The 16036-nt window shown below is 43.0% G+C and overlaps 1 protein-coding gene across 1 annotated transcript in view; it reads left to right on the top strand.

Moving 5' to 3' along the window:
* Nucleotides 1-16036, top strand: part of EXOC4 (exocyst complex component 4) — a 295460-nt gene that overhangs the window by 75571 nt on the left and 203853 nt on the right. Inside the window, exon 7 of the mRNA XM_081957613.1 lies at nucleotides 1819-1996. Coding sequence (XP_081813739.1) covers nucleotides 1819-1996 — 178 coding nt within the window. The remainder of the gene's footprint in view (nucleotides 1-1818; nucleotides 1997-16036) is intronic.

The raw sequence follows: 16036 nt of genomic DNA, 5'->3' as shown, positions 1-16036 counted from the left end.
CATCTCTGTAAGTCTCTAAGAAATCTCTATTTTGTTTATTTAGACGAATGAGTAAAATGCTTCTGAAAAGCAGATTGGGGGACGGTGTGAAGCTGCCCTTTTTACATCCTATAAGACATTTGTAATTATTATGTGTAACAACGCATAATAATCCACAGTAATGTTATATTATGTATAATTTAACCTATTGTGTAAGGAAGACATGATGGATGTTAGAAACTAATATGCAGCTGCAAACGAATGAATCTTACGCCAGCAACGTAGCCCTTTGGTTCTCTAAAATCTATAAAGAGAAACAGAAATGAATAGAGTTTTCAGAAGCCGTGGCTGAAAAAAAGGAGCTTGAGTTAGTAAGGTTTTTAGAAGTATGTAATTTATTACATATTTGGCATAATGTGGAATTTATAGGTCTGACTTTGTTCACTGATACTGTACTTGTTTCAGTGATAAATACTGATACATACAACATTAATTAATTTACTGGTTGCTTTTAACACTGAGTTAGATTTATGGCTCTCGAAATACAGGGCAGGGCACTCGGTCGCACACAGAATACATATTATTAACTGCCCAGAGGTGTTGGGAGTTGGGAAGCATACAGATTTAGTACTGCTAAATATCACGCTACCCTGCTTTTTATTTCAAGGGAAAGAGGTACAGGAGAAAATGTCATACGGGTGACAAAAGTTAAAACTCTTAGGGAATAGATTAATCTGTCCGAGAGAGACAGTTTGGTCTAGCGGTTAAGGCACCAGTCTAGAAGCCAGGAGATGATGAATTCTAGTCCTGCCTTAGGCATGAGAGACGGCTGGGTGATTTTGGGCTGATTGCCAGGAGACGGTGAGTTCTAGTACTGCCTTAGGCATGAAAGCTGGCTGGATGACTTGGGGCCACTCAGCAGGATACGATGAGTTCTAGTCTTGCCTTAGGCATGACCGCTAGCAGGGGGCCTTCTTTGGGCCAATTACCTGAAGAAAGTGAGTTCTAGTACTGCCTTAAGCATGAGAGACAGCTAGATGACTTTGGATCATCCTCTATGGGCTTCCTGATTATGGGCATGCATTCTTCAATTCTTGACTGAAGGGTGAAGAATGGAAGGATTTATATTCCTTGCAGTCATCTGGTCATTATCACTCTTCCTGAGAGTCATTGAGGCCACTTGGAGGTTTATCTGTGCTCTCTGGGTCTCGTGAATAGTGCAAATGGGTGTGGAACAAAGCACCCACAGTGACCTCGGATGCCGACCGTAATCCATTCCAGGACTTCGGTCGGCACCCCATTCGGTTGTGACCAGAAGCAAGACTGACTGCGCATGCACACACACACACACACACACACACACACACACACACAAAATGGCACAAAAGGGGAAATTGCCACTACTGTGTTTATTCAGCACCTGAGGATGTGTTTGTGACCTGAGTGAAACATTTAGCGGATTTTTTTTGGTTCAGCTCCCGATTTGGTCGTGGTCTGAGCCGTTCGTGACCCGAGGTCCTTCTGCATGTTGTGTGCTGTCTAGACCTCTTTGGGATCAAAAAGAGACAGACAGACATAGTTAGAAAGCACATGTATAAATAGGAGATAGAAACATGATGGATGGATGGGTGGGCAGGTGGGTGGATGGATGGACGGAAAGAGAGACAGACAGACAATGGGGGATATAGATGATAGATAGATAGACAGACAGACAGACAGACAATAGGCGATATAGATGACAAATAGATAGACGGACAGACAGACGAGACATGGAAAGATAGATTTGAAAAACTCACGGAGTTGACTAATCAACAGCTCCTGTTTCAATATTATTTCTAGATTGCTTTTGGAGCTTTTGGAACTTCTCTTTGACAAATTCAACGCCGTGGCTGCAGCTCACGCCGTCGTCCTGGGACATCTCCAGCAGACCGTGTCTTCTCCTTCCAGCCAGTACGATGGCGACATTAAGCTGTACGACATGGCAGATGTATGGGTGAAGATCCAAGACGTCTTGCAGGTAAGAAACTCCCACAAATACAATATATGCCCTTCTTTAAAGTGCTGGTTTTTTTTTTTTTCAAGCACAGGTTTTGGAAAGCTGAGTTCCCTCCCTCCCCCCCCTCTCTCTGTAAGTTGTTAGCAAAGGCACAACACTGAGCAAGAAGGTTTGATTGAATTTTCGAAGAGGTAGCTGTGCGCCGCGGAGGTGATGCGAGAAATAGATTTCCCGGGGAGACTTTCCCTCTCCCTGCATGCTGGGACATATTGCCATTAGGTTGTGAATGTTTCTGCCCTTGTTGTGACAGCGTTGTTGTCTTCTGGATGAGGAGAACAGGACTTAAAGTGCGGGTCCTAGCGCAGGTTTTGTGTGCATTACAGTTGAGATGTTAGAGGAAGGACCAATGGTAGAAAGTCCTGATGCTCTAGTGTAGAGGTGTCAAACTTGATTTCATTGAGGGCCGCATCAAGGTTGTGTTTGACCTTGGGGGGCCGGGGTAGGTGTGGCGGGGGGGGGGGGAAGGCCAGCTCGATGTCACTTGTGTGATCAAATGCCACTTTTGCTAGTCGTTTGTTTTGTCAGCGAAAACAGAGCTCAGGAGGGCCGCTGGCAGAGGCACCTCAGGCTGGTTCTTCGCCGTTTCCAGGGTGGCCCCATGGGCCAGATCTAAGCACCCCATGGGCCACATCTGGGCCTTGAGTTTGACACTCCTGCTCTAGTATAACATGGATCAGCTGTCCAGATAATGGAAAGAGAATAGCTGGCAAAATAAAATAAGGTCATCTTGCTTCACTGTACCACTTCATCATTATCTATATATATAAAAGGCAAATACCACTCACTTATCACAAAATCTCCAGAACCATAAAGCCTACAAGAAATTCGGTACATATGTTCCTCTTGGCTTCCAGGTGCTCAACAAGAAAGGATTTTTCAAAATGACCATCAGATCATTAGTATTTCTTATAGAGTAATTAACACGCTCTGACGCTTAGGAGTTCTACTCCCCCTCCCCACCTGAAAAAAACTCTGTTCCAACTGCCAGTTGCCTCACATTCCAGGACCTCAGTTCACACTGCCAGACGTTCCACTCTTCCACTCAGGAGCGGTCTGGGGCTCCTTACAGTACTAAACGTTGGTACCTCACCCAAATGTCTACGCCTTCCACCTATGGAGTCGCTTCCAGACTCAAGGCGGTGGGAGCGATATTCTCTTAGGTGTTTCAATCACCGACCACTGCATAACCCGATCACATAGTTTCATCGCAAAGCCTAGGTATTCAGTTAGTATTATTATATTATATTAAAAATAAAAATTGTAATTTTTAATCTTTTGTTGTTATTTTGTTAACGTTTTCTTGCATACCACTCTAGGTCCCTCTCTTGAGGGGGATGGGCAGTTCAGAAACGTGGAAAATGAATAATAGAAATATCCCTGCTGTGATTTTTACGACGGGGACTGGAATGGCTCCTGATTTCTCCATTTTTAGCGTTAAGTCAGCGTTGTTTATGTCTTTAGTCTGACACATTTTCTATACAGGAGTGGTTGTTAGATGTATCCCGAACGTTTAGATTCAGCTTGAGTGCAGATGCAGTATTTCAGATATAAAATGGGACGTGGAATTAAAAGCAGAACAAGGTTTAAAACATGGACAATTTTGCGCGTAGCACAATGGAGACAATATGACAGGCATTCTGTGAAAATCGGTTAGTAGTTATTTGCTTGTCAGTGTGGTGGTGGATTATAGGTGAGATTCAAATCGGAAGCAAAAAAAAAAAATACAATAATGGTAGGAACTTTGTTCTAGGAACAATTTCAACCAAACTTGGTACACAGATGTCTTACTCTCTGGAGACAAATATTGTGGGGGTAAGACACCCCTAAAACCCCTCGGGTGTGTGTTCTGTAGATACAGCCTGTTGTGCCTTAAATGGCTTCTACCGTACTGCCGTAAAATGGCTTCTACTGTACAGCGCAGTGGAGCTGCCATGGTAATGGCGTCACAGTACTCCTCAAGGGGGACTACCTCTGGTAAGCAGGAAAATCCAACATTAGAAATTACGTTTGTTACAGACATTTTCCTCCTATAATAAATACCCGGACAACGCCTCTCTCCCTCCCTCCTTCCTTTTTTCTTTCCTTCCTTCCTTCCTTCCTTCCTTCCTTCCTTCCTTCCTTCCTTCCTTCCTTCCTTCCCTCCTTCCCTCCCTCCCTCCCTCCCTCCCTCCTTCCTTTTTTCTCTCCATCCATCCATCCTTCCCCTACATTTGTCTTTCTTTCTGTCTTTCTTTCTTCCTTCCCCCCTCCCTCCCTCCCTCCCTCCCTTCCTTGTCCCAATTGGAACAGAAGTGTGACATGGATAATTGGCAGGTTGGATGTTAAGTGGTATGAGGAGATATGGGGGGGGGGGGAAACTGGGTGGGTTTAGCCTTAAGAAAAGGCACTTGAGAGAGGATATAGGCACACACTCTGAGTACCAAAAGGGTGGGATTCTGAGCTGTTCCCTATTGCTCCAGAGAAGAAGACGCCCAACGATGGAGGTCCATTATAGGAAGGGAAGTCAGACTTGAGGGGTTTAATAGTCCCCCCCCCTCCAGTTCCACGATTTTATGTTTTATGCTATTAAAGATAAAGATTGCCGGCTGCATTTGGTTTCAAGCTGAAAGCAAGCAAAACATCTATTTGCAGGGAAGCAGAAAAAACATTCCGTAGGAAGTTAAATAAAAGAGCTCTCTTTTATATAAACATTGTCCTTCCCGGCATGTGGAGCGAGACGCGGGGACCAGGGGACGACAATGAGTGATTGACACAAGTGACAGAAGTTTGAATTTGCAGGCGGCGGTGTAGACCTTCATGGATTACGGACTCTGGCTTTTCGCAAATACGGGAGGGAGGAAGGAGGCCCTCTAGGAAATTCTAGTCATTTGTACGGATTGTTATAATCCTCCTCCTCCTCCTCCTCCTCCTCCTCCTCCTCCTCCTCCTCCTCCTCCTCCTCCTCCTCCTCCTCCTCCTCCTCCTCCACCACCACCACCACCACCCGGGGAAAATCACAATGGAGACAGCCGATTTGAACTGTAGAGCGATGACTCGGTTTGTGAACCGCAGATTTCATAAATTAACGCTCCCCGGTTTGGAAAGGGACTTGACAGTAATTAATTTCTTGCTTGCTCAAAGTTAGAACGCACTGCAAAGAGAACGCTTGAACTTTTGGCTATCCTTTGCTCTGATAACCGCGATGGAAAATCGGCTTATTTTAATTGGGAGGGACGTCATCGACATATGGTTGAGCCTACTAAATTCTCCCCTTGAACCCCCCACCCCCACCCCAATTCTAATAACAATATCAAGATTAGAGACGCAAGCTCTACAACCGTTGGCTCGTTGTGATGTTTTCCAGTTTCCAAACGAAGAACCTGAAGACTTTTGCAAGGGAGCACCAGAAAAACACAGTTCTGACAGGTGGGGTTGTGTGTGCCTGAATCTTTTCCAAACATTGACGTGTTGCTTCGGTTGTGAGCAGATGGGACTTGTGGGCAGAAAACGGGTGAAGAAGCAACTGTCAAGATTACTGCAATCACGCCTACGTGGTGTGTGCTTTACCTCACAGGCGCTTTCTTCAGCTCGAGGTTCGTATGCTGCAAAAGAAAAGCTCCTATCCTGTTAACCCTGCTTATTTTTGTAAGCGTTTACTTGATTTTTTTAGGAGTTTTTTTTTTTTAAAAAAAGATGGATTTCACAATATCTTTAAAAGATACAAACGATGAGAGTTCTTAAGAAACAAGCAGGTGGGAGAAGAAGAGTAGAGAGGGAAAAAGTGAACTGTGGACGTTGAGACTTCATAATTTTCTTCGAGCCTTCTTTTTTAAAAAAAAACAACTTTTTTATATGCACAATTGTATTTACCCCCTTCTACTTTGAACAGAACGTTGATGGGACAGTTATGATTATTAAAGCTAAATTCAGCTGCTATCTAAAGCTCTTGTCTTCGCCTCTCAAATTTCAGGGTCAAATCAGGTCTACTGTGAAGCACAGTGCTTCAAGATTGAAGATGGTCAGCCTCCGAAAAGCAAGGAAGATACTTTGGGAATCTTCCAAGCAGATATCTTTATTGTTTCACACCTAAAGACGGAATTGTGCCGAACTAAAGCATGCTAATGCAAAGCATATATAGTCTTGGAACTATTGAGGAGGAACCGTCTTCAACCTCTCTCTCACACACAAACTATCTGAACTGTGTTGCCTATTGCTCCTCTGGAATGCACCGCTGCTGGGAATCGAAGCAGGCAGGCAGGAAGGGAGAAGGAAGGAGAAAGAGAGATAAGGAAGGAAGGAAGGAGAAAGAAATGAGAGAAAAGAGGGAGGGAGGAGAAAAAGATGAGAGGGGAAGGAAGGAAGGAGGAGAAAGAGGGAGGGAAGGGACTGTTGGGTTCCTTAAACCAAGAAAAACACTGCCAAACTAAAGCATGTTAACCCCCCCATAAAGCATATCACTCCGGGAACTATTAGGCAGGAACCCTTTTCACCCTCTTTCTCACACACAAGCTATCTGAACAGGGTTGTCTTTTGCTCCTCTCACATGCAGCCCCTCTTGCAGAGAATCTAGACGACGTTCCATCCTAAGGTCCCAAGATAAATTATGAATTTTGACCCATAGCAGGTATTCATCTTGGCTGCTGTTTACATTTATACTTATTTGTTTTGGGGATGTTTTCATTGTTTTTAATGTCAAGGCAGGGTCCAACCTTACCTCTGCAAGGTGAGGGAGCCACCACAGAGAAGGCCTTCTTCATCCCTATTCTAGAAATAGAATAGAATAGGATAGAATGCAGAATAGAAATAGAATAGAATAGAATAGAATAGAATGCAGAATAGAAATAGAAGAGAATTCTTTATTGGCCAAGTGTGGTTGGACACACAAGGAATTTGTCTGTGGTGCATATGCTCTCAGTGTACATAAAGAAAAACAAAATAGAATACATTCATCAAAAATCATAAGATACAACACTTCGTGATCATCATAGGTTACTTAATAAGCAATCAAATTGTACTGGTAAAGAAATAAAACAATATAAATTGTAAAGGCTTGGTGGGTGTGGCAGGGGAAGGATCCTGCAAAATCTCCATTCCCACCCTACTCTGGGGCCAGCCAGAGGTGGCATTTGCTGGTTCTCCAAACTACTGCTGGATTTCACCCCTGAAATGAAGGGAACAGCTAAGGAACAAGGGTCGACTTGGGAGTTAAGGCCACAGGTGGACGGTGAATGGCCCCTCCCATAGGGAATAAAAGAGGAGCGCAAGGGGAGTGGAGTTTGCAGGAGACCATTCATTCATTCCTGCATTTTTGCCAAGCATTGCGGCGTCTGAAAGATATTGGCCTGGCCACTCTCCAAGCCGGATAAAGGTCGGTCATTGTGAACTCTCTTGAAAGATTGTGGGAGAGGAAAGACTTTGCGGGAGAGGAATTCTCTATCAATTAAAATAAATAAAAAGGGTTTATCGGGACAAGGACTTGGCTTCGTGCTGCTGGTGATGCCTTGGTCAAAAGAGGGGTCTGGTTGAGACATGCCAGCATTAAGCTGCAGCAATGCTCTCCCCCTGAACCCCAGCATCTAGGGCAGGGGTGTCCAAACTTGGGAACGTTAAGACTTGTGGACTTCAACTCCCAAAATTCCCCAGCCAGCCATGCTGGCTGGGGAATTCTGGGAGTTGAAGTCCACAAGTCTTAACGTTCCCAAGTTTGGACACCCCTGAACTATTTGATGCTTCCGGATACTTTTCAAGGGCAGCCGCACCTAGAACGCACTTACCAAAGATGGCCAGAGTGGTGGACGACACACACTAGGATAGAAATCCCTATTTTTGAGAGGCCTGAATACTTTGACTTCTGCGAAGGCTGATAAGTGCCGGAAAATACTAATTGTTATACCGAGCCACGTGAAAAAGATGTCATATATAAGGACCGAAATATACTCGGGAGTGACTCATGCTGTGTTCTTCGGTTCACGGAAATCTGTGGCGTGAGAATTTCTTTGGAAAACAAAGCAATCATCTTTTTTTTTTTCCTCTTTTGGCTTCAGATCTGCCACATGGCTGCCCTTGAAAAAGACTGAACACTGCACACTCGTTAACATACAGTTCTCCCATTTAATTAAGAAGGATTGCTAGCCGGTAGAGCAGGGATATCAAACTCGATTTCGATTTTTTAAAAGAAGTTTTTTATTAGATAAACATTAAAAACATTGGACATAGCGCGACGTTTCTGTCATAAACATTTCCATATCGTTTTTGGATCTTACAACAATTTCATTTTATATCCATTACATAGGTGTGTGTAGTCAGTCAGATTACCTGTCCATTCATCCCTTCTTTTATCTGATTACTAGCCGTACAAATACATATCCGATTCCTACTTATCACGCATTCTTAATCCCATGTTTCCCAATTCTTAACTTGTCTGCTTTTTCCTGTCCTGACCTTTTCCCCTCATTTCTAAACATTGGTACCATTTGTCCCAGATTTGGTGATATTCAGTCTCACTCTTGTTTTTGAGCTCTAGAGTCGGTCTGTCCATTTCTGCACACAAACTCGATTTCATTGAGGACCGCATCAGAGTTGTGCTTGAGCTCGGTGGGCTGAGGTGGGCGTGGCTGTGGTGGGTGTTGTCAGCTCGATGCTCAACCCTCTGCCAATGAAAACACAGCTGGGGAGTGAGATCACAGGTAAACCTCCAAGTGGCCTCAATGGCTCTGTAAAAGGATGCAAATGACCAGCTGTCTGCAAGGAATATAAATCCTTCCATTCCCCACCATCCAGTCAGAGCTGAAGAAGCTTCTTGAATGAGAAGAGAAACATCTTCAAGGAAAAGTTCTGGTCACCATGATGCAGAAAAGATGTGGAGACTCTAGAAAGAGTGCAGAGAAGAGCAACAAAGAGGATTAGGGGACTGGAGGCTAAAACACATGAAGAACGGTTGCAGGAACTGGGTATGTTTAGCTTAAGAGAAAGAAGGACTAGGGGAGACATGATAGCAGCGTTCCAAGATCTCAGGGGTTGCCACAAAGAAGAGGGAGTCAAGCTATTCTCCAAGGCACCTGAAGGCAGAACAAGAAGCAATGGGTGGAAACTAATCAAGGAGAGAAGCAACTTAGAACTGAGGAGGAATTTCCTGACAGTGAGAACAATTAATCAGTGGAACAGAAGTTGCCTCCAGAAGTTGTGAATGCCCCAACACTGGAAGTCTTTAAGAAGATGTTGGATCGCTATTTGTCTGAACTGGTGTAGGGTTTCCTGCCTAGGTAGAGGGTTGGACTAGAAGACCTCCAAGGTCCCTTCCAACTCTGCTATTGTATTGTAAAAACCAAGAATGTCCAGTTGCCTCTTGAAAAAGCACCTTTGGGACAACCGCGACTTAGAGGGCTGAGAATCTGTGGATTCTTTTCATAGGAAAAACGGAGGACGGGGGGAGAAAGATGGTAGTCACAAATTGGTTTTTTTCTAAATTTTCTTAGTAAAAGTACACCAAAAAGAGAAAAATAAAAGAGCTGGGACACTCCCCACATATAGTGCTTTATGTTGACCCAATAGAGTTGCCACAAAGGAGAGGGGGTCAGCCTATTCTCCAGAGCACCAGAAGGCAGGGCAAGAGGCAATGGGTGGAAATTAATCAAGGAGAGAAGCAACTTAGAGCTAAGGAGGAATTTCCTGACAGTGAGGACATGCCTCCAGAGGTTGTGGGTGCTCCATCACTGGAAGTTTCTAAGAAGAGAATAGACAACCATTTGTCTGGAATGGTTAAAGGTTTCCTGCTTGAGCAGGGGGTTGGACTGGAAGACCTCCAAGGTCCCATCCAACTCTGTTATTCAGCTAAATATGTCACCTCATGGATGCTTAAATTGCCCTTCTTTTTCCACTGCAAAAGTTGAATTGGATGACACAATGGTTGAAGGAATTGGATAAAGTAAAAGTAAAGGGTCCCCTCACACATATGTTCCAGTCGTTCCTGACTCTAGGGGGCGGTGCTCATCTCCGTTTCAAAGCCGAAGAGCCAGCGCTGTCTGAAGACATCTCCGTGGTCATGTGGCCGGCATGACTCAACGCCAAAGGTGTACGGAACTCTGTTCCCTTCCCACCAAAGGTGGTTCCTATTTTTCTACTTGCATTTTTACCTGCTTTCGAACTGCTAGGTTGGCAGAAGCTGGGACAAGTCACGGGAGCTCACTCCATTATGCGGCGCTAGGGATTCGAACCATCGAACTGCCGACCTTTCAGATCGACAAGCTCAGCATCTTAGCCACCGAGCCACCACCTCCCGTTGCAGTGTTCCAACATCTCAGGGGTTGCCACAAAGAAGACGGAGTCAAGCTATTCTCCAAGGCACCTGAGGGCAGGACAAGAAGCAATGGATGGAAACTAATCAAGGAGAGAAGCAACTTAGAACTGAGGAGAAATTTCCTGACAGTGAGAACAATTAATCAGTGGAACAGAAGTTGCCTCCAGAAGTTGTGAATGCCCCAACACTGGAAGTCTTTAAGAAGATCTTGGATAGCCATTTGTCTGAACTGGTGTAGGTTCTTCTGCTTGAGCAGAGTGTTGGACTAGAAGACTCTGTTATTCTGTTTGTTTTTTTAAAATGGAGGATGAAAGAAATCAATGTGAGAAAACAAAAGCTTCTGTGCACATTAGGAGTGTCATATGAATGATTGATAAGAATAGCCACCCCTGGTTCCTTCCCATTTGGGAAAAAAAAGCGCAATGATTAACTTTTTGGGGGTCCATTGATAGAATGGCTCATCAGGAAGGCTTCAGAAATACCATCTATGCCTTGAATGCTGAAGTCATATTAATTTTAAGCTCCATTAGAGATGCAAGAGGGAAAAGAAAAATGTTCAGCATATGGGAAAGGACTAAATTGGTAAAGGATTTCTTTCTTTCTTTTAATTTCAAGGTTCAGAAGAATAGTACAAATAATGGAGTTTGTCTTTTTTGTGTGTAATTTCAAACTGGCTGAAAAATAATTGCAAAAAATTACTAGGACATACTATTTCTGTTTCTTTAATATAAAAAGGTAAAGGATCCCCTTGCATATATGTGCTAGTCGTTCCCGACTCTAGGGGGCGGTGCTCATCTCCGTTTCAAAGCCGAAGAGCCGGCGCTGTCCGAAGACGTCTCCGTGGTCATGTGGTCGGCATGACTCACTGCCAAAGGCGCACGGAACGCTGTTTCCTTCCCACCAAAGGTGGTTCCTATTTTTATACTTGCATTTTTACCTGCTTTCGAACTGCTAGGTTGGCAGAAGCTGGGACAAGTCACGGGAGCTCACTCAGTTACATGGCGCTAGGGATTCGAACCGTCGAACTGCCGGCCTTTCTCATCGACAAGCTCAGTGTCTTAGCCACTGAGCCACCCCGTCTCTTTAATATCCTTTCCGACTTAACCTGACACTGGTTCAGTCCCTATTCTGGTTTATGCAGGCTATTAGACAAGGCAGGCCGGGATTATTAGGGCCATAAAGTCCGTCATTAGGGGGTCTGATCTGGCTCAGGCTTCAGTTATTGGAGATTATATTAAGAACTGAATATAGAAATGGAAGCAGGTGGCTTACTCCCCATTTCCACATCTGGACAGATGGCCAGGTGAGTGTGATGGCCATTAAATTCTGACCACACGAGCAGCCTAAGCAATTCTCCCTCTCTGACACCCTCCTGCTTTTTCCCCAATAAGGAAACGTTTGCATTTTTCCTACATCCCCCTGGGCCTTTCCCCCAATGGCGGCCCTGATATCTTTGCCTTGCCTGTAATCCAGGTGGATGATGGCCTCCCACCCACCGGGTTTAAAATTAACCTCTCTGAATTTGCATCTCATTTCCTCCAAAGGTGGATTTCATCCTTGAGGTGACGCTTGGTTTCTCTTTATGGCCGTTTTTGCTGGGGAGGGAAGAAAGAGCAGGAATGGGGAATATTTCCATGCAGTCAATGTAAGCCACTTGGCCTAAAAGGCGGTGATAGATATATTTTCCCCTAGATAGTCTCACCCTAGTTTCCTAACCCTAGGCCCAGTTAGGAGGATATTGACAGCTACCCCAAAGGTGCTTTCTCAAAAGGCAGAACTGGACTTTGGTGCTCTCTGAGCTTGGTTGTTTTCTTGCAGACATTTCATGACCCAACTAAGGAACATCATCAGTGCTACTAAGGAGTACAGTTTGCTGTCAGTTTATATTCTGGTGACTAGCTTGTTTGCATGGATGGGGGTCATCCTAGAGATTCTTTGGGCTATTTGCTGAGGGCTCTGACAGTTTCTTGATTGTGGTATTGTTCCTTGAAGATATTTTGCTTCTCTTCCAAGAAGCTTCTTCAGTTCTTGGATGAGATACCAGTAGATAGATGGGTAGATCAGTATAGGTAGATAGTAGGTAGGTAGGTGGGTGGGTGGATGGATGGATGATAGGTAGGTAGGTAGATGATAAATAATGGATAGATTATAGATAGATAGATGATAGATAGATAGATAGATAGATAGATAGATAGATGATAGATAGATGATAGATAGATTGATTGATAGATGATAGATAGATGATAGATAGATGATAGATAGATAAATAGATAGTTGATAGATAGATTGATTGATTGATAGATGATAGATAGATGATAGATAGATAGATGATAGATAGATAGATAGATAGATAGATAGATAGATGATAGATAGATAGATAGATAGATGATAGATTGATAGATTGATAGATAGATAGATGATAGATAGATGATTGATTGATAGATAGATAGATAAATAGATAGTTGATAGATTGATTGATTGATTGATAGATGATAGATAGATAGATGATAGATAGATAGATAGATGATAGATAGATAGATAGATGATAGATAGATAGATGATAGATAGATAGATAGATAGATAGATAGATAGATAGATAGATGATAGATAGATAGATGATACCAGTAGATAGATGGGTAGATCAGTATAGGTAGATAGTAGATGGTAGGTAGATAGGTGGGTGGGTGGATGGATGGATGATAGGTAGGTAGGTAGATGATAGATAGATGATAAATAATGGATAGATTATAGATAGATAGATGATAGATAGATAGATAGATAGATAGATAGATAGATGATAGATAGATTGATTGATAGATGATAGATAGATGATAGATAGATGATAGATAGATGATAGATAGATAAATAGATAGTTGATAGATTGATTGATTGATAGATGATAGATAGATGATAGATAGATAGATGATAGATAGATAGATAGATGATAGATAGATAGATAGATAGATAGATTGATTGATTGATTGATAGATGATAGATAGATGATAGATGATAGATAGATGATAGATAGATAAATAGATAGTTGGTAGATTGATTGATAGATGATAGATAGATGATAGATAGATGATAGATAGATAGATAGATAGATAGATAGATAGATAGATAGATAGATAGATATCCAGTAAGTAGATGGGTAGATCAGTATAGATAGATAGGTAGATGGTAGGTAGGTGGATGGATGAATGGTAGGTAGATGATAGATAGATGATAAATGATGGATGGATGGATGGATAGATAGATAGGGATGGATAGAAGGATAGATGGATGGATACATACATGCATACATACATGCCATATTTTTCTAAGACACATCGGAGTATAAGACGCACCAAGATTTTGAAGAAGCAAATTTAAAAAAAAAAGTTTTTGCACTCCGCAGATCTCCCCAAAACGGCCCATTTTTCACTCATTGTTGCCCTCCCCAGCCCCCGGGAGCTCTCTGAAAGCCTCCTACAGGCTATGCACGGCCATTTTGGTGAAGGGGGCGGGGTTTCGGGAGGCCAAAAATGCTCTATTCAGTGTATAACACGCACCCAGATTTTCAGCCTCTTTTTTGGGCGGGGAAAAGGTGTGTCTTACATTCTGAAAAATACGGTACATACATACAAACTGAGACAGGATTGTTGTGATTTGTGAATCAAGCTCTCTCTTCAAATGAAACATTCATAACAGTTACGTATTTTCCTCCTTATGTCAGGGACCACATTGGTTTCACAAACAGATGTTCTTCCAGGGATGTTTTACACATTTGGCTTGAGTTAAACGATGATCCATACAGACCTTTCGTGAACCTGGGTTGCCTTTGCAACGATGGCTGGTTCACCCTCTTGAATCAGTTTTCTACCTCGGAATGAAGCCCAGCCAGGAAAGTATCTCTGGCTCGCGATTGAATTAAACATATTTCCTTTTTAACGCAGCATATACAGGATTAGGAAACATTTGCCTGAAGGGTAGACCTTTAAAAATCTCTGTTTTGCCTTGAAAATAGTAAAGCGAGCAGATGAGTGGGCCAGATCAGGGTGACTTTCCTGGTAAATAGCGTAACATTGGAAGCCTGTGACTAAAAAGGATGTGAAAGGAAGATTTAGCAACACGAGACACTTAATACTGTATAATCAACTGCACGGAATAACAGTGAATGGATGAGGAAATTACACTAACAATGTGAATCAGGAAATCATTGTAATAAGGGAATAAGGACTGAAAATGAAGCAACTGATTAAAGCCGTGAGAAATAACAAAATTATGTATTCTTGTTATGGTTCAGCTTCCTATCAGTACCTCATCTAGCCCATTCAGATGAAAAGCTGCCTACTTAACAAAATAACGGAAGGGACTTTGGAGGTCTTCTAGTCTAACCCCTGCTCGAGGAGGAGGCCCTATATACCATACTATACTCTATACAGTTGCTAAACCAATGGGGGTAAATCAAGAAATATACGTAGAACTAAGAAGAAATTTCCTGACAGTGAGAACAATTAACCAGTGGAACGACTTGCCTCCAGAAGTTGTGAATTGTCCAGCACTGGAAGTGTTTAAGAAGAAATTGGACAGCCATTCGTCTGAAATGATACGATGTCCTGCCTGAGCAGAGGGTTGGACTAGAAGACCTCCAAGGTCCCTTCCAACTCTGTTGTTCTGTTCTGTTCTTTTCTATTCCATTCCATTCCAATGCCAGAGCTTATCGATCAAAAGGTTGGCAGTTCAGCGGTTCAAATCCCTAGTGCCGCGTAATGGAGTGAGCTCCCGTTACTTGTCCCAGCTTCTGCCAACCTAGCAATTCAAAAGCACGTAAAAAATGCAAGTAGAAAAATAGGGACCACCTTTGATGGGAAGGGAACAGCGTTCCATACGCCTTTAGCATTCAGCTATGGCGGCCACATGACCACGGAGACATCTTCGGATAGCGCTGGCTCTTCGGCTTTGAAATGGAGATGAGCACCGCCCCCTAGAGTCAGGAACGACAAGCACATATGTGCGAGGGTAACCTTTACCTTTACTATCCTATACTATACTATCCTAAAATTAAATGAATTTATTTCTGGACGAATCTAGGGAAATGTTTCTATAAGTAAGTTGACAAATGATGAGGAACCAGCTGGTACTTTAGAATCGCTGTAGATCTGTGAATCCCACCAGACATCTGTAAATTGTGTATGTAGTTTATTTGCTGAAGGTCTTCTTGGTGTCAAAATTATCTTCTAAATGTGGTTTTTCCCCTCTAGGGAATGCCTGGAGAGTGGTGAAGGTTAAAGAAAAAAGTCAAGATAGAAAGCCCAACCATGCTGTTTTTAAAAAAATGTATATTGTGAGTTAGCAAGATCGTAGTTTGCAGCTAGAGCAATACTGTGTTGTACCTCGTGTACTAGTTACTTATTTGTTTATTTTTATAAGATTTCTTTTATCCCACCTGAATTACTTTTTAAGTAATTCAAGGCAGTGAACGTTTCTAATATTCCTTCCTTCTCTTCACAACAACAAACCTCAGCTGACTTTTGGCGGGGTAGAGCCAATGTCGCGATGATACAGACGTGCGGTCTCGATGCTCCGAGACCGCAGCCGATACTTTTGCTGCTGGGTGATCCAATCGGACCTAAACCGTCACGCAGAGACGGTAAACAGGAAGAATACGTCTTGCTGATCTCAGGGACATTGCAAAGTCCTTGATCGATCCAAGAGAAGTTCTTCAAGCTGGTGACAAAAAGTCC

The sequence above is a fragment of the Natrix helvetica genome (assembly GCF_964273705.1).
Source record: "Natrix helvetica genome assembly, chromosome: 6".
Lineage (NCBI taxonomy): Eukaryota > Metazoa > Chordata > Lepidosauria > Squamata > Natricidae > Natrix > Natrix helvetica.
This window is presented reverse-complemented; position numbering and strand designations above follow the sequence as displayed.